We start from the raw sequence: 22,564 nt of genomic DNA, 5'->3' as shown, positions 1-22,564 counted from the left end.
CTTTGGGTTTTTTCCTTATCGTTCTTAGTGATACTATGTTGAAACAATGTCCTTTGCTACAATTTCCTACTACCAGTTTTCTGAAACTTTCTCACATAAATTCTGACCTTCCTTACTTTACTGGTTTTTAGAAAACTGAGTAAGATATGCAATTTTTTTCCCCTAGGCGAGAGCAGTGTCATAGATGAAACCTCTCTCTCCTAGAGGATTAAAGACCTTGTTTAGAGGAGTGCTTGCTCTTGTACTGCTGTATTCGAACGGTAACCTCTTCAGCCTCCCCAGAAGGTGGATTTGAAACAATTGCTTCTGCCTCTGGCACAACGCTTTTGGTGTGAAAGAGTAAGTGTTTGTGTCTTTACATAGCTGTTGATCGAAACTAGGTAACCATGGATTTACTGTAACTTGTTTTTCATCACTTTATTGCACATACAATAGGGGGTAAATGTAACAAAGAGTGGTGACAAAAAGACTGGTCAGACTTCTAACTAAGAATATCCTGATACACCCAAAGTAATCAAAGATACTGTGGCCAAGATGATGTTGAACAAATAAGAGAGGGCTGTTGTTTGGTCTTTTTGAGACCAAATGTTGGACTCAAATAAGAAAGTCTACAAGAAGGTGCAGAGTTATCTGAATATTGACTGTGTAAGAGGAAAAATAAAATACATGCATACATATGTGTGTGTGTATATATATATTGCTGATCCTATACTGCAGTCACTTACTATAGTAAGCATAAAATAAACTGACTTAAGCAGGGAAAAGAGTCATTTGTACACGTCAGAAAAGCAGTTCTCCACCATGGACATACTGGGAAAAGCAGAATGTTCTACTCTTCCTTGTAGATTTAAAAAATGCATTTTGGTATCAGTTTGTTTCAACTCATTTGCATAGAGGTTCACTTTCTGATACGTAGATACGTAGAGGTGAGAGGGTGTATTTCTAGTTCCAGCGTGCATGAGAGACCTGGACAGGAGAGAGTACCCACAGTTTCTGCATCCAACTCCTACCATTCTGGACTTCTTCCCCCAGTCCTCTTTGGACTCGGTCAACATCACTTACCAAAGTCCATTCTCATATATATGCCTTGTAATCCTTGGGAAGCCCAAGTCCAGCTGACTTGCAGTCTGCTTCAGACCAGTATTTCCCATTTGGAGACTGCCTCTTAAAGAGGAGAACTTAACTGCAAGAGAAAGGCAAAGGTATGCCAGATTACTGCGCTGTTAATGAGCAGAGTTAATCAGTACCCTCTGTCTAGGACAAAGTTTCTGTATTTTATATGGACTGTTGCTTAAAGCTCCTAGCCCTTGCTCCAGACTTAATACATTTTACCATAATATTTTAGGCAGTCAGGTAAAGGATTGAATTATTTTAGCTCTGTGCTCTTTCTGTCTCTTCCATGTAACCAGTGGTAATAACAAGTAGACAGAAGCATGCAACTGCGTGTTTGACTGCCACATGGACACTACTGCCATGCAGAAGGAAGAACATACTGGAAACTTTCCTACAGTGCAAAGGAACCAGTAATTTAAAATGCTGACATCTAGCACTGAACTGGAAACAGTTTCAGGTCTAATTTTTTTCCCCTCCAATGCTGTTATATAGAATGTGTGAAATACAGGGACACCAAGCAATTTGCTCTCTGGAGGATACATTAAATTTAGATCCTTTCTTTTTCATCTAAAGCTGCGTATTGAAAGGAGAGTGATCTTCTGGGACAGGATTACATCCTAACTTTTAAAAATTGTCTTATGTTTATTTTCCTGTTGTGGCTCTGAACTTCTCCCAGGTTCACTGTGAGAATCTGGAATACAACAGGAAAATAACGGTGGGGGTTGGTCCCATCCATTTGTTGAAGAGAAAGCAAGGCAAGAGAGTAGGAAGTTGCCCAGCTGTGGAAGTGTGTGATTTTGTGGGTGGTTGCTGGGTACAGCATACATGCAATTTAGTTCTTTCACACAGTCAGCTGTTGTGTCACCAGCTGTTTGGACTTTTGTGACATGTATAATCCTTTAAATAGCAAAAATGTTGCAGACAGTAATGTTCTTGTTGCTGTCGACTTCTACTTTATAAACTCCTCCATTTAATTCCATCAGGCTGGTCCTTTTATCACAAATACTGCAGCCACAAGGTGAGTTCTGTCAAAATCAGTCTAGCCATGCAAAGGAAAATATGTACATTAATACAACAGTCTTGCTTTATGACTGTGATGGAGGGTCTCAGCATGTATATTCTAGATTGTCTTTGACCTTTGCTAGCATTAGAAAAACAATAGGTAAAGTTGGTGTTAGAAGTATATCATACTGGGAGCAGTACTTAGTCTAAGCTGGAGAGCGGTGGACAAAAAGAAAATAATGGTGCATTATCTCTGGTCAGTGACAAACTTGCATGTGTGATGTACCTATTGTATGTTGATCACAGGGTCAGCTGGGGAAATAAAAAAACCAAAGAGTGAGAAGGGCCGCTTACCAGGTATGGAAGTGTTTCAGAAGGTTTAGTCCTTTCCAGAATAAAAAAAATCATTTGGTTTTTAGGGAGCTGATGTGTATAGGCTGTTTTAGTGTTTCAGGACTGTGTTATCCTTAGACGCTCTTTTTTCCACATAAATTAGATTGTATGTGAGGTGTTTGCTTATTATGGGTTTTGGAGAACCAAATTTCAGGCGTAATGCTTGGTTAGCTCTGCTGAGGTGAGAACTGATAGGTGGGTGATGGGCTTGAAAGCTGCTTCTGAGAGAGGTGGTGGCTGAAGGGCTGCAGCAATGCACGGTGAGGTGAGAGGGGTGGCCGTGACTTAAGCTGCCGTGTGTGCAGTAGTAGTGAGCAGCAGAGGAAGCAAGGGTTAGTTTTGTGGGAGGGTTTGGTTCTGGTTTTGTGGGGTGTGGGTTTTTTTTTTTTTTTTTTCATTTTGTGGGTATAGAAGACTGATGAGTACATTACTTGAAGAGTTACATTTAGTTTGTTTGTTTTACAGTGGGTATTATGTTCTGTCCAGACTTGAGAACGTGACTAAAAACTGGTAAAAAAATACGATGAGACATCTGGGGGGAGGGAAGAGGCATTCGACTATTCGGAAATGGTTTTTATGCCAATGATTTACAAAGATCTCTTTCATTGGTTGAACCTCTGTTGATTTAAAGCTGACTGGGTATATTGAGAGCGTCTAACAATTTGTCTAGGGAATTATAGAGACAACAGACTTCATCACCAAGGGCAAAAAATGATTTATCAATTCAGAGTCTTGCAAAAAAGACGGATCTTCTGGCAGTCATTCTTAAATGAGGGTTAGATTTATTTAGTTTTTTCAATATCACGTTCCTTGTCTTCCCAAGTTCTTGGCAGGAAAACGGTTGAAGGTTTTGCATAGTTGCTTTACTTGTGTGAAAGCGAGTTAACTGCGCTACCTGGTGAGGCATACAGGGCTACCCTGAAAGGTGGTCAGCGGGTGAAATGCACCTGTATCTGTCCGAGGAGCAGAAGTGGGAGAGCAAGGGGCTTTCTCACCACGCAGTGAGGCGAGGGGACAGTCGCCGCTCCCGGCGGCGGTACCAGCAGCCGGGGCGCCGTGGGACGGCGGCGCCCGCGGAGGGCTGAGGGCGGTCCGTACCCAGGGTGGCCGGCGGGAGGGGTCCGGTGCCCTTCACACCTCTCGGGAGGACAGACCGGCTGACGGGGCCGCCGCCGCCTGCGGGCGGGGGAGCGGGCTGTGGCGGGGCGGGGCCGCCCCGCCTTGTGACGCCGCGGGTGTGCTTCTGACGCGCTGCCGCGCTCCAGAAGGATCCTGGCAACGCCATTTTGTAGCGGGCCGCGCGGGTAGACGGTTGGCAGTTGCGGCGTGGAGCGCAGTGGCGGCTGCCGGAGCGAGCGGCGGCTCCCCGGAGCCGCGGAGGTGGGGGCGCTGGGAGGGGCGCTGCGCGATGGTTGCGGCGCCGGGCGGCGGGGACGAGCCGCGGGACGGCGCTAGGCGCTGGGCCGGGCCGCCGCCGCGGGGAAGGCGGGGCGGGGCGGAGGGAGGGGAGGGCAGGGCAGGGCAGGGCAGGGCGCCGCTGGGGTGCGGGGGCAGGAAGGAGGTTGTCTCCGGCCGCGGGGGGGCGGGGAGGGCGGCCGGTGTCTCGGCTCGTCCCCGGCGGAGCGGGCGGGTCGGCTGGCCGGGGCGCCCGTCCGCCCCCGCCTCCCCGCGGCCGCCATGTTCTCTGCCCGCGCCTCGTTCGGCGCGGAGGGAAAATGGCTTCGGTCGCTTTGCCGGGGGAGGCCGGCGCCCTTCCCCGTGCCGAGAACGGGGCCTCTCGCCGGAGCAGGGCTTTGGTGGGCCGCGGACCCCCTGCCGCCCGGGGCGGGGGGAGGGGGTGGGCCGGCCCCGGCCCGGCGCCCCGCGTCTTCGCGCCGGGTGTGCGGGGGGCGCGGGGTGCCCTCCTTTGGGAAGGGACAGGGCCCCGCACCGCCCGGCCGCGGCGTCCCGGCGCCTTCGGCGTCCCGGCGCCTTCGGCGCCCGCGTCCCGCTCGGTAGCGTCGCCCTGGCTGCGGAGCCCGGACGCGTCGGTCTGAGAGGCAGCTTGTGAGCGAGAACCGATCGGCGCTTGGAGAGTGAAATAAAAGACGACGTGTGTAGTGAGTTACTTACCTTGTCGAGCTAAGCAGCTAGGAGTTGGGTAACGTAAGTTTTCAGCGCTAGGAATCCTCAGGGCGAAAGTTCGTGACGGGTTCCTTGAAGTCTTCAAAAGCGCACTGGGCGATATTCGTATGCCCTTTTTAAGTACACGGAAGCCTTCCTTTTCCCTAGCAATATGTGCCTTTCGGTGCCTGAGCAGCTTTGCAGAAATAACATGCGCTCTGTGTGTGTAGTGTCTGAGCCGCGATACTTCTTTTTAAAATGTTTTGTAAGAAGTAGATTATTGGTTTATGTTCCCCTATCAAAAAAGGTTAATTTGAGAAAGCTCTGGAATTAAAAAATAACGTGCGAGAAACAGCAGAGAAAAAATGAAAATTGGGTAGTTGAGGAAAAATGCAGTCTTCGTTATATTGTTAATTGGATAATTAATGGCTTTGAAAATGAATTTGTCTATGGGATGTAATTCAAAGGGCAAAATACCTTTGTTACAGATGCGGCATTCCAGGCGAACTAATTATCCTGACTGGGATAAAAAAGAAAGTCCGGATCACGGAAGATGTGACAGTGCTAGTAAGAGAAAGAAGAGATCATTAAGTGCTGCACAGGAGAACAAGCACAGCAAACATGATCTTTCTAAACTTCCTGATAGGTAAATAACTTTTTGACTTCTGATGTCAGCAAGCGTATGTTTTACAATTTTATTATTCTCATCAGGTCATCTGCTAATGTACTCATTTTTGAGTTGGAGATATTTTGAGACAGATGTCTTAACAGCTTAAATAGCTGTCTTGACAGGGCTACTGGAATTATTTTAATTGTTTTATTTGATCCTTTGTTTGTAGTACCGAAACCAAATCTGTAAATGAAAGAGACCACCATGAACGACGCTATGTTGAAGAATACAGAAACGAGTACAATCAAGGATATGATACTGGGCATCACAGTAGCAAATCATCAGGTCATAGTGGGACAAGTAGTTACAAAAGGAAATACAAGACACCTCACACTACCTGTCATCATCATCATTCACAGGTGGTGTGACCAATTTTAATTTAGGATTTTTTTATTTTAAGAAGATAGTCAGTCATCTGGGCAGTAGTAATTGAGTGTGGGGTTTGGGGAACTCTGTCAATAATAGTTTATTATTTTAGCTAATATTAGTAGATTATTATTTTTGCTAGGATTTTATTTCCTTCAGTGAAAATGTATAGTTTGTAGGTATGCTTGTGATACCACAGAATGTAGTCTTGCTATTTGTTCATTGGATGTATTTGAGCAGAGTAATAACCATCAATTGGAATACTTGAAATACAGGCATCGCTTTCATGCCTTCAAAATTTTTATTATGACAATCATTTACTTCAGCCCTACTCAAAAATTCAAGCACAAGCTTTTAGTCAAAAGCAAGTTGAAGTGTCACTGAAATAGCAAGGAGATAATGTCACATTTTTACTTTTTTTTTTCCTAAATCTGTTTAGTAAGGTGTTTTAAGTATTGCTGAAAAATCTGTAGAATCAGATATGTATGATGTCTGCCCACTAGCAGGGCAGTTTTTCTGATTTCTGTTATTATAAAACTCTTTAAAAAGCTGAAGATTTGGTTTATAATTTAAGATCTTCAGCTGAGACAGCCTAAAGTAAATGTTTATATTGTGTATGATTTAAAAAAAAAAAAATTTCTTATCAAATACTCAGACCAGTGATTTAATCTCTATTACTTAAGATGGGTATTTTAATTTTGGCCACAAGGCTATTTTTTTATATATATATAGAGATATATATATATATATATATATATAAGATAATTATTAAACTCTTTTGCTTTAAAAAAAAAATACGGTCACTGAAATCTTAAGGTAAAATTCAGTGAACCAATCTTTTAAAAGAAAAACAATTGTGTTGTAATTTTTTGTTGCCTTGCCACTTTGAGTATCTCATCTGAAAATTTGTTCCTTGCCATGTTTTTCTCCTGTAACATAAACTATGTGCCCTGTGAATTTCCGGGGACTGAATTTGAAATTGCTCCTGCCAACTGTTTGTGGCCTGGCGTGTATCTGAATGCCTGAATATCTCCCTGCTGAATGAATTTCGTATTCTGACCTGAATTCACTCGGGTTTATTGATTGGCTGGACGATCTTGGTGCCGTTCCAGAAGAGTCATCGAAGGAAAAGATCCAGGAGTGTAGAGGATGATGAGGAGGGTCACCTGATCTGTCAGAGTGGAGACGTACTAAGTGCAAGATGTATAGAATATTTTTCAAAATTTATTAACTTTTCAGATAGAATAAGTTCTTTTAGAATAAGATGTGAGGGGGCTTTGGAAATCTTTTCTTTCTGTCTTTTTTGTTTGGGGGTGGGGATTGTTACTCTTTTTCTGTAGAACTTAAATATTTTTCTTTTTTCTTTTTCCCTTTTTTTTCCCCCCCAAAAATAGTAAATGAAGTTAATGAACCTACTAGAATGAGACCCCTGTAAATGTGCTTTGATGAGAGTTGTCCAGTAACATCTCTCAAACTAGATATTTACAATTTAAAGCAGCGCAGTCTAGAATAGCGTCAGTGATAGTACTTAGTCTTTTTGTTTTATTTTTCTTTGTTTTTTTGTTTAATAGCTGAGTAAGTTCACAACTTCTGTTACAGAGAGTTCTTTTCTTTATAGATGAGGTTGTTGCTACTTTGGGTGAAGGTGCTTTTGGAAAAGTAGTGGAATGCATTGATCACAAAGCGTAAGTCTTGAATTAAATACTTGTGATTTTTTTCTTACCAGTGCTATCTCAGTGTGGTTCATGAAGGGCTTCCTGATTGTATCCAGAAGTTCTCTTTACTTCTCATATGCTGCTCTGTGTATTTCTTTAAGGCTGCTGCAGTTCCCAAACGTAAATGTATGTTGGTGCATCCTGCTAAAAACAGCACCCAGACACAAGGGTCGTGCAGGACTGGTGGATGAGGCAATGGGTGCGTCTCCTGCAGGCACACCCCAGCCTGGCAGGGGTCAAGGGCTGATGGGGGAGGTGGCCTAGACAGTGTAGGGTGAAGCTGCACCCCCACACACTGGGAAATCCTGGGGCCTGCACCACCCCAGCTCTGAATAATGAGCAACATTTCTGACATCATGTAGTTTACCTTAAAGTATCATCTGTGATGATGCAACGCCATTTGGGTTCTAGCAGCGAGCATGTTATTAATCAAGAATGAAGAATGTATTTTGTGTTTGATGGCAGTTTTGCTGTGTGCAAAATAGTACAAAACTACGTTGTCTTTATGGTCACTGTAGAAGGAATTTGACACCCGAGTTAGTTATGTTTTTACTACTTAAATGACTGAAGGCAGCTTGTCATTTTTGACTGACAGTTGTGTTTGTTAGGCTGCAACATGTAAAGTTTCTCCAGTGCTAGCCCAGGATATGTAAATACAAAGGGAAAGTAAATGGGGCTTTCAACCTTTAAGAGTAAGACCGATAAATAAGGTATTGAGCGTGTTTTCAAAATTTAAAGATGATAGTGTGTTTGCGCAGAGATGAACCTTGATTTTATTAAGTCAGTATGTACTTAAAAAAACACCTTTTCTGATGAGGTTGCCACTGTGGGTGATAATTACTGAATATTCTTAATTAAAATTAGTCATTGTTCTCACTACTTTTAAAACCTGTCTTTTCAGGGAAGACAGACACGTAGCTGTGAAAATAGTAAAAAATGTTGATAGGTACTCCGAAGCAGCTCGTGCAGAAATACAAGTGCTGGAACATTTAAATGCATCGGATCCCACCAGTAAATAGTAAGTATACAAAGCTGACTGTACTTGGTTTTGGTTTTGATTTCTGTGACGTGGCTTTCTGTAACGTATGACCTATATATCTGTGTTACACAACTTCCTGTTGCGATTCATGTGTTTTCCTGCTTTTGCAGTTCCTGTGTCCAGATGTTAGAATGGTTTGAGTACCATGGACATGTCTGCATTGTTTTTGAGCTACTGGGGCTCAGCACCTATGACTTCATTAAAGAGAATGGCTTTCTGCCATTTAGACTGGACCACATTCGACAGATGGCCTATCAGATCTGCAAATCTGTGAACTGTAAGTATGTTTCTTGTTTGATTTATTTGTTACATTTTCTTCATGGAATTTGCTAATTATACTTGTTATTTCTGCAGTTCTGCATTTGAACAAGTTGACACATACAGATCTGAAACCAGAAAATATTTTATTTGTGACGTCTGACTATGTAGAAGAGTATAACCCCAAACTGGTAAGGTCCTGTCCTCTTCCCTGCTCCCCCTTCAGCTCTTGTCTGGGTTTATTTGGTCACTGGCACCCCACTGTGTTTCGTTTCAGAAATGCGATGAACGCACACTCAAAAATCCAGCCATCAAAGTTGTGGACTTTGGAAGCGCAACATACGATGATGAGTATCATAGCACTTTGGTGTCTACAAGACATTACAGAGCTCCTGAAGTTATCCTAGGTCAGTAGAAGTCTGTTAGGCTCATCTTCTGTGTGAGACTTTTGGCATGCTGTTGAACAGCATACAACAGCAGTGTTGAGCTGTTGAACTCTTCGCAGCTTGCTATAAACACAAACCTTCTGAATCTTTTTCACAGCACTGGGATGGTCACAACCATGTGATGTTTGGAGCATAGGATGCATTCTCATAGAATATTACCTTGGATTCACAGTATTTCCGGTAGGTAACTAAGAATCTCAAAATGATGCAGCATCTATAATGTTCCTCAGCTTGATAAAAATATGCTACAGAGAGGTGATGACCAAGGGGAATCATCTGTGCAAGAAATTAAGCTGCATTTCTCTCTAATGCCAAGTTGAAGAGAGCAGACTATGTAAGCACAAAGGAATTTCCTCAGCAGCAGATTTCTCCAAGTTGCACCTGTTAACATTTGTACTTTACAAGCCACACTAGTAACAGATGTAGCTTCATCTATCACCATCAGCAAATACTATTCAAATACCTGAATTCTGTCATCTTGACAATATTGCTGAAACTTGAAATTTATGAACAAAGGAAAAAAAATAAGGCAGGGTAAAGGGAACACAACTCTAGTACATTGTAAATTATTTCAGGAAACAGATTACTACAACCCCTCTCTTTTTCCTTAATCTTAAACTGATTATTGGTTGCAGGGTGCAGTCAAAAAGGAAGTGAGGTTAGTGTGTGGTTCTTGTTAACTCCCTCTAGCAATGAGCAAACATGTCTCTCTCCCTTTCCCTCCAGACCCATGACAGCAAAGAACACCTGGCAATGATGGAGCGGATACTGGGGCCTTTGCCAAATCACATGATTAAAAAAAGCAGGTAATTGCTTTTTTCTGTACCTAGACTGCTATAGTTTAATTTAAATATTTTCAGATTTGGTTTAATAGCAAATTTTTAAAGAAAGTTTAATAAACTCAGATTCATCCTTCTGTTCTATTTAACAAGCTGGCCACTCTTGTGGAATATTCCCAGCTCATTTCCCAAGTTGAGAACAAACATGCTGATAAACTTCTAGTGAATGGACAAAACAATCTTGGAATAACAAACTGTGGTCTGTTTGTTTAAGGAAACGCAAATATTTCCGTCATGACCGGCTGGATTGGGATGAACAAAGTTCTGCTGGTAAATATGTCTCGAGACGCTGTAAGCCACTGAAGGTAAGATGACAGAGGGAGAATGCTTTTGGGGGAGAGGAGCTTTAAGTGCCATTATGAGAGTCAAGAGAGACATGTTTTCTTGTTTCCTTCACAAAGGCATTCATGACCTGCCACGATTCTGACCACGAGGACCTCTTTGACCTCATTGAAAAGATGTTGGAGTATGACCCAGCCAAGCGCATTACTCTTGAAGAAGCACTGAAACATCCTTTCTTCTTCCCACTGAAAAAGGAAAAAAGGGCGCTGTCTCCTGTAGCTGAGGCTGACACAGATGTCAGTCCACCAAAGAAATATAAAAAACTTTAAATATTTAAATTGTGTACAGTTATTTTGTAAATGCCTTATTTTGTATTACAACTTTTTGGATACCGAAGTTTAACCCAGCTGCTGGCGTAAAACTTAAGAAAAAGATACTGATGAACCTGGTTGCATTTCCTCAGTAAATAAAAAAAATCTCAGGACACTTGTACTTTTAACACATGGAAAAGAGTACCCTCTACTCTATAAACTAGGCCTCCTAACAGCAAGCATTACTTCAATAATGTTTTATTCAACTGTCATTGGAATAGCAAAAGACCCAGGACTTACTTTTATCTTTTAGTGTCACTGGTACTTCCTTTTTGGGTAAGAGAACAGAGACAGCCCTTGTGTAAGGATGGCCTTTATTTGTTTAAAAAAAAAAGTTACAATGTAAGATCACTGTGATATTGAATAGATTGCATTGTGATCACTCATTTTTTAATTTTTTTATTTATTTTAGTAAGTATACTCTGGTTACCAGTATTTCAGTTAATGCTCACTATTAGCTTACAACAGTATAGATGTCACTCTTTTACCCAATCTTTCTTGAATTATGAGCTGTCCTGAGACTTTCCGTTAATGGAGTTTCAGGGAGCAGGTAAGCTGTTTGGTTTAACATGTCAACTGTCCACATAAAATAATCTCTAAACTTCAGGGGGAGGGATTAGAGTTTAGTCCACCTTACCTTTCAGCAGTCATGCATTTACAGAGCAGCACAAGCAAGCTGCCCCCCTGCCCCAGCCCTGCTAGCAGCATAGGCCAGGGTGCTAGAAAGCTGTTGGGCAGCAGTGCATGGAACAGCACTGCTTGTGCTTCCATAAGAGAAGTGGTAAGACTCCCCCAGAACTGTAAGGCAGCCAGACAGCCCCTCAGGGACTCGGGCCAGCAGGCTCAGAGATGCCACTCTTCATGCCCCACCACAGTTACTGTTCACTGCCACCAGAACAGCCCCTCTCCTGTAGGACACTGAGCTCCCAGGAGTGGGGCAGCTGCCTCACCCAGCAGCTGGAAGAGAGGATTGCTTCATGCTGGACATATGATAAAGAGATGACAAAGTCCTGGGGGAGATGGACAACCACCTCTAGAACAGGGTTATTTGGAGAAAGTGGTACGGACTGAAGTGTCACACCAAGTTACCACACAAGCCATGGCCTCTTCCTTTTGGAGGCTTTTTATAGTTTAATTTGCAAACAGAACTGCCGTAAATCTCATTCACCATATCATGTCTACTCAAATATAGATAGAAAACCCAAGGGGTAAAATGGATTTCATTGTGGAAGGCCTTAAATTACATTATTACAGTAGAAAATACAGGAGGTAGAATATAACTGAAAGGACAAATGCAGGTTAGAGTCAAATCTATAATAGCTCTGTAAGCTACTTAAAACATGGTTTTAAAAACTAAACCCAGTATTTCAATAACTATAGAAAACAGTTAAAATAAATTGCCATGAGAGCCCTTATATCATGCTTGATACAGGGAGGTAGGATGTAAGAATCAGAAGGACACATGAGACATGACACTTATCTACAGCTCCTGTTTACTTTACTGAGGACAGTTTCACAGCTCAGTCACCCTCTTCTGCTTCAGACTCCGACTCTGGAACAGAGGGACACCTTGTCAACAAGCTGCTAGCAGGTCAGCCCCCCCCCCGCCAGCCCCCAGTTCAGCTGCTGCCCTGCATCCTGCATCCTAGCTGCTATTGGATCCACATGGATTTCACCAACAAGCTTTTCTAGCCAGTACTGGAGGGCACACCTAGTGTCAGAGGGGCAATTAACACCCACCCCCCCCCCCACCCCAAACAAAGCATTATTGCACTAAGGTTCCCAAAATGAACAAGCTCAACTTGTGAGCTAAGCTGCTTGGTTACCTTCTTCAGCATTCTTGAGCCATTCAACAAACTTTTTCATTTGCTCCAGAAAAACGCTCTTTCCTTTTGCAAGATGAGCATCTTTATACCACTTCAGGATGGGTTCTTCGCTCAGAACTTCAGCTGTAAGATGTGCAAGAGCAGTATTAACACAGCACACCACTGAACACCAGCTGCTGAGAACACCTGACGGAGGGCCTTTGCTTCCTCCCCTAGAAGCATCACCATATATAGTCCCTTCCCTGGATATGGCTGGACATACCTGCACCAGAGAGTGCCTCCTATTTTAAAATTCTGAGAACCACGCATTTCAGATCAGCTGCTGGGAGTTTCCCAAGCACTCACTGCACCCAGGAGCTGCACTTTCACTCCCACTAACAGCCTTGAGTATTTCATAGCTGTTAGAGTACATCACCTCAACGGAAAGCTTCAGTCAATAGCTAAGAACAGATGCAAATTCTTTAAAGACCAAAGCAAACCACAGGAAATGTTAAACTGAAGAGTATGTTGTAATTGTAAAATTTTAAAAACAAAACAAGTTTCCTTATGTTCCTGTAGTGTTTCCATAGGTGTGCAGCATGTTTTTCAGTAACACCTTTTAACAGCCATTTAACAGAGAGCCTAGAGCACTCCAGAACACCTTGGTGGTCTCAATCTCTGGCTTTTAAGAGTCAGTGTTCAGACAGAGAACTAAGACACTATCATGTCTGTTTCCCTAACTTAAAAGGGCCAAAGACCCTTAAAAAATCTATATTCAGCTCCTATCTACCACAACTCTTAAAATCTAGTAGACAGGCAGGATCCATGTCTAGAGAAGTACCTCCCCATGTGCCAAGGACAGCCACATCCACCATTGCATTTTACTGCTCCATCTTTGCAAAGAAGAGGTAGAACATTCTTCAGCCTATGAAGTGCAATGTTAGAGCACTGATCTTCCCTAAAGGTCTTACCAGGACTGAAGCATTCTGCAAATACAGGCCTTAAAAAAAAAAAAAAAAGAGAAAGAACAACCAAACAAAAACAACCCACCAAAACTACAACCCCACAGAAGTTACCTTTATAGAAGAGCACCACTATTTTCTGGAAGGCCTTCATGAAGTGAATGTTGTCATAACAGTACTCCTGAATCTTCAACAGAAGAGTCAGCTCTGACTGACCTTGGGTAGTAAAGGCAGCAAGTAGAGGGCTGTATTGCTGTAACAGGAACGACAAATTGGCACACACTGAGCACTTCACATTTATTGCCTGACTAGACTGGTTTTACACAGTTTCCATCAGCCACTGCTTAGAAATTTGCAACCCCTGCCCCACCTGAGCGTGCTTGTGCAGAAGTTGTACTGCTTATGCCTCAGTAACTTGGACTATAATACCACAGTTAAAAGGGGAAGAATTCCCTGTCTAATGCTGTCTCTGCATCAGAGGCATTGTAGGTCTTAACTTATTTAAAAGGGAACCGGAGACAGAAGGAAGCCCGAGCCCTACCCAGCGGGTGCCGAAGTCTATATTTCGGTTACAATACCTTCAAGTGCTTAATGGCTTGCTCTGCTACCAGCTCCTCCTTTTTGTTCCATTCCACTGTGCTCATTACACTTGACCAGATTATGGCTACCACAGTCTGTTCTGAGATGTTGTTTTTCTTCATCTCCTCCTTCACGTACAAGATTATCTGCCAGTTACAGTAACAGTCAGCACATATGCCACACACAATGCTAAGCAAAATGAAAACTTCTGTTCTAAAGGTAACACAGAAGCCTTCAGAACCACAAACCACCCCCTTGATCATACAGCAGGATTCAGGACACTAAGGAAAGACTACAAAGCTAATACCAAAACACTCTGGTCCTAATGTTAATTCTTAGTGAGAGCTATATGTTTAAGTTCAGTATTTAATTAGGCATATCTCTTCTTCAGATTAGTATAAAAGGCTATTGTATTTCAGATAATTTGAGCGAAGTTCCTAACAAAAATTTTTTTCTTTTAAAAAGCGCAGCACACCACCTTGTCTACAGACAAACACTTACATCCTTGAATGGATCTCCCCGTGACATCTGCTCCTGAAGTTCTTTCTGCAGCTCTTTCCGAGCCCCTATGGTTTGCTGGTTCCTAACATATTCGGAAAGTTCTTTTAGTCCCGCTTCAGTGAAGTACTTGGAGAAGTGTTCAACACTTTGTTTGTTGGCTGGGAAGAGTTCCTGAAAACAAAGTTTACAAAGTCTTTCACAAAAGAAATGCATGTTGAGTACTTTGCTGGTAAATGCTATTTACTAAACTGCCTTAAGTAGTACATCAGTAATTTCAGTGGTACTCACCATCAGCCTGTTATCCATGTTTACTTTACGAAGACTGACAGCCACTGCATTAATATCTTTCTCATTTATCCAGGATTTGAACAGCTTGACTGCAAAAGCTGCAGAAACACCTGTGCAATAGGAGTAGTACTATTACTACTGAAATTCAAAACAAAGGGAATCATAAGGCCTTAGAGCACAGGGCACCTAGTTTGTCAGATCCCTGTTCAAAGCAGCAGCAGCGGTGCTCCGAGGCAGCCCTAGCACCATCTGCAGTACCTCTGCCTGAAAACACTGCAGCCTCCAGCATGTTGGACTTTTCTTACCGCACAGCATCACGAAGGATTCCCTCTACTGAACTCAACTCTCCTTGCTGCATTTTAGGAAGGAACCTAAAGACACGACACACCTTCTGCATCCTGAAAGGTCCCTCTCTGAAATACAGTACTGTCTTGCTGGGCAACACTAGTGACAGCAGCCCCTGGTGTCACACAGGGAAGTCCTACACATAAGCTTTCTGACAAGACTAGTTTTCTACAGTCTTAGGAAGCCCTTCCAGGTTGTGAGGCAGCATGTTTACTTTTGATAATCCTGTAGTTAATCTATTGCCAGATGAAGCTTGTGAGCCGCAAGGGTGTACTTTCATCATGATTTCCACCTACTTGTCATGGTTCTGTCCCCCCCCCAACCCCGACTCTCCCCTAAAGGAGGACTTGGCCAACACTTACCTTCTTTAACCAAGTTCTCATTGTAAAGACTGTTGAGAATTGACGCATTAAGTGTCCCATTGGCTAGCAGAATACCCGTCAACATGGCCAGTTTGTTCCGCTCAGACTCTGAGAACCCTTTCAGGAACAGCAGCAACTGCAAGAGGAAGCAAGAAGAGGTGCCATAAAACTACCATCTCTCACTAAAGTTTGGCTACTGCCTCCATGTTAGACACTTTTGTTTCAATCAAGCTATTCAACTAGCAGAAGCACTAGTTTGCTGGTAGTCTTCTCCACTAGTCATACAAGCCAGCTGTTCTTCCATTAATAACTTCGAAGTGTTCTATTTTAATAATCCATTGTATGATATAACTCTTCTGTATAGAGTGATTAACTAACAGAATTTGAACGTTTATTTGTCTGCTGATAAGGACCTACTTCATACCTTTTTGACTTCATCTTCAAAGCCTTTCTCCAGGTACTTGTAACGCCTGATTAGCTTGTTAAAAACCTAAAAAGATACAGAGTATTATTTTTTGCTCTGAACTACCATTTAATTAGAATTTTAAAAAAAATCAAGTTCAGTTAAGTTGGTCTGTACTCTTTAGAGCACTGTTAGCTTAAAACAGTGCTACTCTATCTACCTCTTCTAGTAAGCTTCTTAAAGCCATGCATTATTTTTACCTAAACTTTTAACTACACAAACATTTCATTTCTGACCACTAAACAGCTTAAGTTAAAATTGTACTCATTTGAGAACTAACCTGAGCAAATGCTTGCATGGTTTCTAGGTCTTCCTGTGCTGCAAATACACAGACGTTTGTGCGTGTCATGTCATCTGCCAGGGTACCACCTGGGGCTAAAGAAAGGTTTCAGCATTAGTGGTATTACTCCCCCAGTGAGAGTACTCAGTAGTCTCCGCAGTAAGAATTCCAATACCCATAACATGCAATGCATTGACCTTTCTTGATGAACTGAATGACTGGATCACTGAAGACACCCCTACTTTTCCATCTGCTCCACTGCTCTAGTGGAACTTTAAGATCAGTACCTTAGATATGAACACTTAAATATTCTGACCCCCTACTGCTAAGTGGATTGGCAACACATCTTGTTTACATATTGTCATGGTTTAACCCTAGCACCACACAGCTACTTACTGACTCCTCCCTGCCCCCCAGTGGGATGGGGAAAGAATCAGGGAGTGGGGGCCTCGAGGGGGAAGTAAAACTCATGGGTTGACATAAAGACAGTTTAACAGGACAGAAACGGAAGGGAAAATACTACTACTAAGAGAACATACAAAACAAATGATGCACAAGACAATTGGTCACCACTCACCAACCAGTGCCCAGCCAACGCCTGAGCCGCAGTGCCCCCCAGCCAACTCCCCCCAGTTTATATACCGGGCAGGATGTAATATGGTATGGAATAACCCTTTGGCTCATTTGGGTTAACTGTCCTGGCTGTGCCCCCTCCCAGCTTCTTGTGCACTCCCAGCCTCTGTAGACAGGGCAGTATGAGAAGCTGAAAAGTCCTTGACTTAGTATAAACACTGCTCAGCAACAACTAAAACCTCAGCGTGTTACCAACATTACTCTCATCCTAAATCTAAAACACAGCACTATACCAGCTACTAGGAAGAAAATTAACTTTATTCTAGCTGAAACCAGGACACATATAGGTAAGTTAACATGACCATACGAGCTCCTCTTCCCTTAAAGGAAGCCACTGAAGCTGCCTAACACTAGCAAGTGTCTTTTTAGTGTCTGCTGCAGTACTGCTGCTTTGTAAGTAAGTGTCTTTTAAGTAACAGAGTAAGTCACAACAGGAGATGAAACACATAGAGATGCATGTTCAAAATTCAGCGCCCCAGAAATGAGCTTGAAACTTCAGTTTTGAAAGGCACTTCAGGTTTTTAGCTGCTAATTAGAAGATGCTTCTTCACCATTCCTCTTCAGTTTAATACGGGCATTTGACTGGTAGCCAGGCTGCTTCACTAACTAGGGTGAATTTCAAGTCACCAGCTCTGATGCCAGAATACCTCATCACCAATTTCTGTGCCATCCTACATGTAAGGGAGATCCTTTTGTTATGTATTAGTCAGAAACATGACTTAAAGATGGAGATAAAGCATTAATGGTAATAATATTAAAAGGTGGTGAGGCAACAGGATAGATGCCAGTTTTTATTTTGGCCTTGCCTGAATAAAGGTCAAAGCTAGTCTACTTACCTACTTTTTACAGAGAGGGAGTTGAATAAAGGATGCCTGTATCACCATTAATGCAGCAATGCATTTTTCCTTTCCCACTCAGCCTCATTTCTAGAAAGAACACTTCCTAACACAGTACACACTGGTCAAGACTCTTGAATGTAAACCCACAGATGGTAACAAGTTGTACATTAACAACTTCAAGCAGTGATGCTCCATGTGGCAGACAAGTTTACTTACTCATGCTACCAAGCTCTTTCAGCATCGGCAAAAGAACCTCTTGCCAAAAGGAACATCACGGTAACTTCAGTCTACATAACACTGTTCCAATACATAGCTTTGAGATAAGCAGGCACATGAAGTTAAACCACTCTGAAAGACTTGCTTTTTAGTGTTTGAGCAAGCCACCTGACATTTCTACAGCATCAGTGTGAAGAACTCCTCAACATGCAACAGATGCATCCTCCCAAACCAGCCACCCCCACTGCAGAACTGCCATCCACAGTCTGACTGTAGCCCAGAATCAGGTGTTTCCTCTCCTCCCCCTATGCATTTAGGTCATTTGAATTCTATTTCTGTTACATTACAGAAAATCTTCTGCAACTGCCAAACTTCTCATTTAAGTCCTCCCTCCCAACTATTGCATAACAAGTGCTAAAATCGGAGACAGACCTTTTCCAGCCTAGGCAGACAACATAGAAGGTCCTCTTTGCAGCCTGTATTTTACATGGGTCTCTGCCACCTGAACTCCTTCTCACTAAACAGTGTTTAGTCAAGTAGGAAATGTCTAAATCTAGAAGTACCACTTTTTTTAAGTACTTTTGAACCTCATTTAGCTTCCTTTACTTCTTACCTAGTTGGTGAGCATCTGTTCCACTCTGCTCTTTACACACAGTGTGCACATGAGTTTACAAGATTTTTCATCATCACGTTTCACTTCCTCAGTTCCCTGTGTTTTTTGCTGACTCAACCACCCTCTCCTTTCTCGCTCCCTGACATCTGCTAGAGCCCATGACTTCACTGTTGTCCATAACAAACGATTTATAATAGCATTTCCAAGACTAAGCACATCAGCTTCTTCTGTGAACAGTCTTACTTTCCAAAATAATAGGGCAGGGTGCACAAAGCACAGGATCATGTCAGAATCTTTCAGGGCAACTCCATTGGTCTTGAGAGCACAGACTACACACCTGAAACAAGCATTCATCCATCGCACATCAGCAGAAGAGAACTTGACTACAGAGTCAAGATCCACTCCTGGTTAAAAAAAAAACAAAAACCAAAACAACCAAACAAAAAGCACCCCAACAAACCTCCAATATATTTTCCTTTAAGCCAAGTCTGTACAGTCTACACTTTGAAGAACGCACACTGACTCAAGCAAAACTGCAGTAGGTTATACAGGGTATTTCTATAGTAATCTGATTGCTCAGTCACTAAAATGGTCAGATAGTTTACCACAGATAACTTAAACTCTGTTCTACACACTCAGTGGGCTCCTTAGCAGAATTTTTACACTGAAAGAAAACAGTGAGCTTTTGTAGTCAAGTGAATAAAGGCTGACAACAGCCCCATCAAAGGGACTTACCCAGCATTCCACCAGCCACCAGGATGTCAAAAAGCGTTTCCGCATAGCGGCGATAGTCAAGTTTTGCACCAGAAGCATCAAGAAACTTTGCTACTGCCTCCAAGTCAGTGCCGGTTTCGGTTAAACCTTGAATAATACAGTCCTGGAACTGAGTAGGGTCAAACCTCTCTTTTTCATCTGTAAAGACAAAGCATTGAAGTAAAGTTGCTACACACAGCTGTCTGTTTTTTAAAGTTTGTCATTTCACTCTTATTAAGAAAACACAAACCCAAACTTGCACTGACAAGCCTGACAACTGGTATTAACTAGCACAAATAGTGACTTAACAGCATAGCCTAAAATGAGTTTCAGTGGCCAATATAGCAGTAAGAAGTTTTACTGCTTTCACTCCCCTATTCGGTCAAGGCTGGGGGAAAGGCTATCAAAAGCTAAAACATTCCTTAATTACCCCTAATTGAATTCTTACTGTACTTTCGCCAAGAAGAAAAGTTGTTTGTGATAATCATCAGTTGGCTCTAACAAAGCTTACATGACTTCTCAGTTTGATTCTTATACTCCAGTTCACATGTTAGATCACTTTTTCCCTCCAAAACCAGATGCTTAGCTACATGCTGGAAGGCAATTCTTAATACGTGCCCCTACAATTTTGTACATTTGACTCCATTACTCATGTTCCATTTCTGCCCTTGGGGCCTCTCACTGTTTTGGACAAATTATTCTGACTGAAAAGCTGCGTACCATTATCACATTAGAGCCAACTGACAAGACTTGCTTTGTGGCTATGAAGACCATCCCCTCCTCTTAATATGGAGTTAAATGAGTCTGAAGCAATTGCTTTTCCTCAAGTGCCTGGGGGAAACAGAAATCTGAGCTAATATCTTGGTCTTAAATAAACATGAAATGATGGACTGTAACTGCAGATCTATTTAGCATCCTTTGTTGTTGTTAAAGCAGAACACACACTTCTTCACGTTTGAGATGCATCAGTCGATCATAGTCTTGTTTTCATTATTGGTAGGGCTTAGTTAATATGCAACAAATCCATCCGTGTAACTAACAGAAAGCCTTAAATGGAAGAGGTCTTCAATTTTATTCATCCCAATTTGTCCTTAGATTATGCAAACCATGAGAGGAAAAGCTGCAAATCTTAGAGTGCTGCCCACAACAGCTTAGCCAGTTCTGTTAGCAGCCCTTCTGTAAGGGGCATACTAGTGTCCTTACATTCAAGGCAAGTATCAACATGTTGGTAACAGCTGGGTGGAAGTCTGGAAATACTGGATCAGTTATTTTCCACACCAGATATGTGAAGCTCATTGTTACCGCAGAGCTGCTTGGAAGCCAAACTATGGTTAAATGCTTAAAAAGAGACAAAAACCTAGGACACTAGCATTTCATCTGCTGGACAGACTAAATCCAACTCTCTCACTTCAACTGTTTCTCAAGGTGCTTTTACTTTAAAATAGGTTCTGTAAGTCAACATGTACTTCTGTACAACTTAATTACTAGTTCAATATGTACAGCACCCTTAATGCTGTCAGCTTGAGCTAGAACACTGCTAGTATATTAGTAAAACAGTATTAAACAGAAACTCTAACAGCTGTCCCCACTTCCTCTTTAGGTTTAAAAAAACACCACCAAAATCCTAAATTACTCACCACACCTCTTCACTCATTAACTTCTTATGGGAGAAACTGTGCACACACAGAGATAGGCACTTGCACGTCCCACACTTTTTGTGCTTTTTTTTTTTTTGGTTGGTTGGGGGGTGGGGTTTTGGTCTTTTGTTTTGTGGGGTTTTTTTATTTATTATTTAAATCAGATATTCTTATAGCATTAAGGGACAATGTAACTTTTATCCAGTGGCTAACACTGAAATTCCAGCTAGGTTAGATGCCCCTCAGATGTATGTATTAACCTGCAACAAGCCTGTGCTGGCGTTCCCCTGTAACTCAGAGGTACTAGGTACTTCTGCTTTCAAGCTAAACACGCTCAGTACAGTTCTAGAAGGACCGTCTCTTAAGCCAGGTCATCACTGTAAATTCAGCTACAGTTCTTAGTGGCAAGTATTTTTTATTAGCGCAAAGAGCACTCTAGCACCCAGAGTGAGCCTCAAGACTTTGTATCTAGCACGGTCCATTTAAAAGATTTACGAGAAGAGCATAAAGGCGTTGTTGGTTTATCACCAGAAACCAGCTTTTTACAGCGGGCCACACGCACAGCGCCGACAGCGGGTACCGGCAGTACGCACACCGCGGAGAGCTTACCTCTTTTCCTAGTTTTAAAACGCTGGCCCGATAGCGTCGGCTTCTGCGGCTTTTGATTATTCATAAAAGACACCCTGCAAGGAAACAGGTACGCACCTCAGCGCGCTGACGACGGAGCCCGCCCGCCCGCTGCCAGCCCGGCCTCCCCCCCTCGGCGGCCGCTCCCAGCCCGCCCCGCGCTGCGGCGGCGCCGCCTGACCCCGCGCCGCTCCTCCTTCCCTCCCCGACCTCCATTTTCCCCGCGGCACAGGGCCGCCCGCGGGGAGGCGCCGGTCCCCGCCCCGGCTACCGGGCACGTACCGGGCCTCCCCCAGCGGAGGCGGCGGCAGCAGGCCGTCGGCGAGACCTGCGCGGAGCGGGGCCGGGGCCTGGGCCCTGCCCGCGGCGGCGCCCCTCGCCCCCGCCGCACAGCGCGGAGGAGGCGGCTTTGTTGCCGCCGCGCGCCCGTGCCCGTGCGGGGAAGATGGAGAACGAGCCCCCCCCCCCCCACCTCCACCCGAGCGCGGCACGGCCGTTACAGCACAGCACGGCACGGCACGGCACGGCACGGCACGGCACGGCACGGCACGGCACGGCCTGGCGGCAGCCGGCCGCGCCGGCCCCCGGCGGCCGCCCGCCCGCCCAGGCCCCTCTCCTCACCGACTTTAAGGCAGAGAGAAAACGCCCGAGCGGCCCGGAGCGGAGGCGGGCGCGAGCAGCAGCGACGAGCGGCGGCGAAAGCTCTCGGAGCGGAACCAACGCGAGAGGAGGAGGGGAGGGCCGTGCTCCGCCCCGCCCGGAACGGACCATCCCGCTCCGCCAGAGAGAGGATGGAGGGACAAAGGGCCAGGGGGAAGGGGGCCGGGCTTCCCCGGGGCCGCCTGGCTCCTCAGCGGCCGGCCCGGCGCCGCGGACCCACCGGCACCTACCGGTCCTCTGCCTGAGGTGCTCCCCCTTCCCCGCCAGCGGGGGTGCCCGCCCGCTCCCCCTCCCCGGGAGTGAGCGCGTCCGCTCCCCCTCCCCGCCGCCCTCGTGATTTACCGTCACACGCAAGTAGCCGCCTGGTGCCCGTCCCCCCGCCCCGCGCCGGCGGTGCGCGTGGA

At 44.1% G+C, this 22,564-nt stretch overlaps 2 protein-coding genes across 8 annotated transcripts; one reads left to right on the top strand and one right to left on the bottom strand.

Moving 5' to 3' along the window:
- Positions 1-246: 246 nt before the first annotated feature.
- Positions 247-10,564, top strand: CLK1 (CDC like kinase 1). Of its 6 annotated transcripts, none has more exons than XM_049821834.1 (13): positions 247-339; positions 5,100-5,257; positions 5,451-5,640; positions 6,760-6,850; positions 7,266-7,332; positions 8,264-8,380; positions 8,512-8,678; positions 8,756-8,850; positions 8,937-9,066; positions 9,203-9,285; positions 9,832-9,911; positions 10,159-10,249; positions 10,346-10,564. In XM_049821834.1, exons 2-13 carry the CDS (start codon positions 5,100-5,102, stop codon positions 10,553-10,555), a joined length of 1,479 nt encoding a protein of 492 aa, XP_049677791.1. In that variant the 5' UTR covers positions 247-339; the 3' UTR covers positions 10,556-10,564. The 6 variants fall into 6 exon arrangements, with proteins under 6 accessions (XP_049677791.1, XP_049677878.1, XP_049677706.1 ...); XM_049821921.1 differs by lacking the exon at positions 247-339 and adding an exon at positions 1,461-1,570; XM_049821749.1 differs by lacking the exon at positions 247-339 and adding an exon at positions 3,744-3,888.
- A 330-nt stretch (positions 10,565-10,894) lies between these two features.
- On the bottom strand, positions 10,895-22,255 carry BZW1 (basic leucine zipper and W2 domains 1). 2 transcript variants are annotated; one of them, XM_049823780.1, is made up of 12 exons: positions 22,122-22,255; positions 21,483-21,556; positions 19,219-19,395; positions 16,183-16,277; positions 15,864-15,929; positions 15,440-15,575; positions 14,733-14,842; positions 14,445-14,615; positions 13,943-14,089; positions 13,479-13,617; positions 12,424-12,546; positions 10,895-12,149 (listed from the first exon to the last, which is right to left on the bottom strand). In XM_049823780.1, exons 2-12 carry the CDS (start codon positions 21,544-21,546, stop codon positions 12,118-12,120), a joined length of 1,260 nt encoding a protein of 419 aa, XP_049679737.1. In that variant the 5' UTR covers positions 21,547-21,556; positions 22,122-22,255; the 3' UTR covers positions 10,895-12,117. The 2 variants fall into 2 exon arrangements, with proteins under 2 accessions (XP_049679737.1, XP_049679818.1); XM_049823861.1 differs by lacking the exons at positions 21,483-21,556; positions 22,122-22,255 and having other exon boundaries at positions 16,272-16,277; positions 19,219-19,296.
- Between the last annotated feature and the right edge of the window lie 309 nt (positions 22,256-22,564).

Source organism: Accipiter gentilis, chromosome 1 (assembly GCF_929443795.1).
Source record: "Accipiter gentilis chromosome 1, bAccGen1.1, whole genome shotgun sequence".
NCBI lineage: Eukaryota > Metazoa > Chordata > Aves > Accipitriformes > Accipitridae > Astur > Astur gentilis.
Note: the sequence above shows the minus strand (reverse complement) of the source record. Positions and strands in the feature narration are given on the sequence as shown.

Coding starts and splice junctions, on each gene's coding strand:
- CLK1 (XM_049821834.1), top strand. CDS start 5,100: ATGCGGCATTCCAGGCGAACTAATTATCCTGACTGGGATAAAAAAGAA. Junction 8,851..8,936: donor AAGAGTATAACCCCAAACTG/GTAAGGTCCTGT, acceptor GTTTCGTTTCAG/AAATGCGATGAACGCACACT. Junction 9,912..10,158: donor CACATGATTAAAAAAAGCAG/GTAATTGCTTTT, acceptor TGTTTGTTTAAG/GAAACGCAAATATTTCCGTC.
- BZW1 (XM_049823780.1), bottom strand. CDS start 21,546: ATGAATAATCAAAAGCCGCAGAAGCCGACGCTATCGGGCCAGCGTTTT. Junction 15,576..15,863: donor TTGAAGATGAAGTCAAAAAG/GTATGAAGTAGG, acceptor TTCCTCTTGCAG/TTGCTGCTGTTCCTGAAAGG. Junction 13,618..13,942: donor AAGCCATTAAGCACTTGAAG/GTATTGTAACCG, acceptor TTCCTGTTACAG/CAATACAGCCCTCTACTTGC.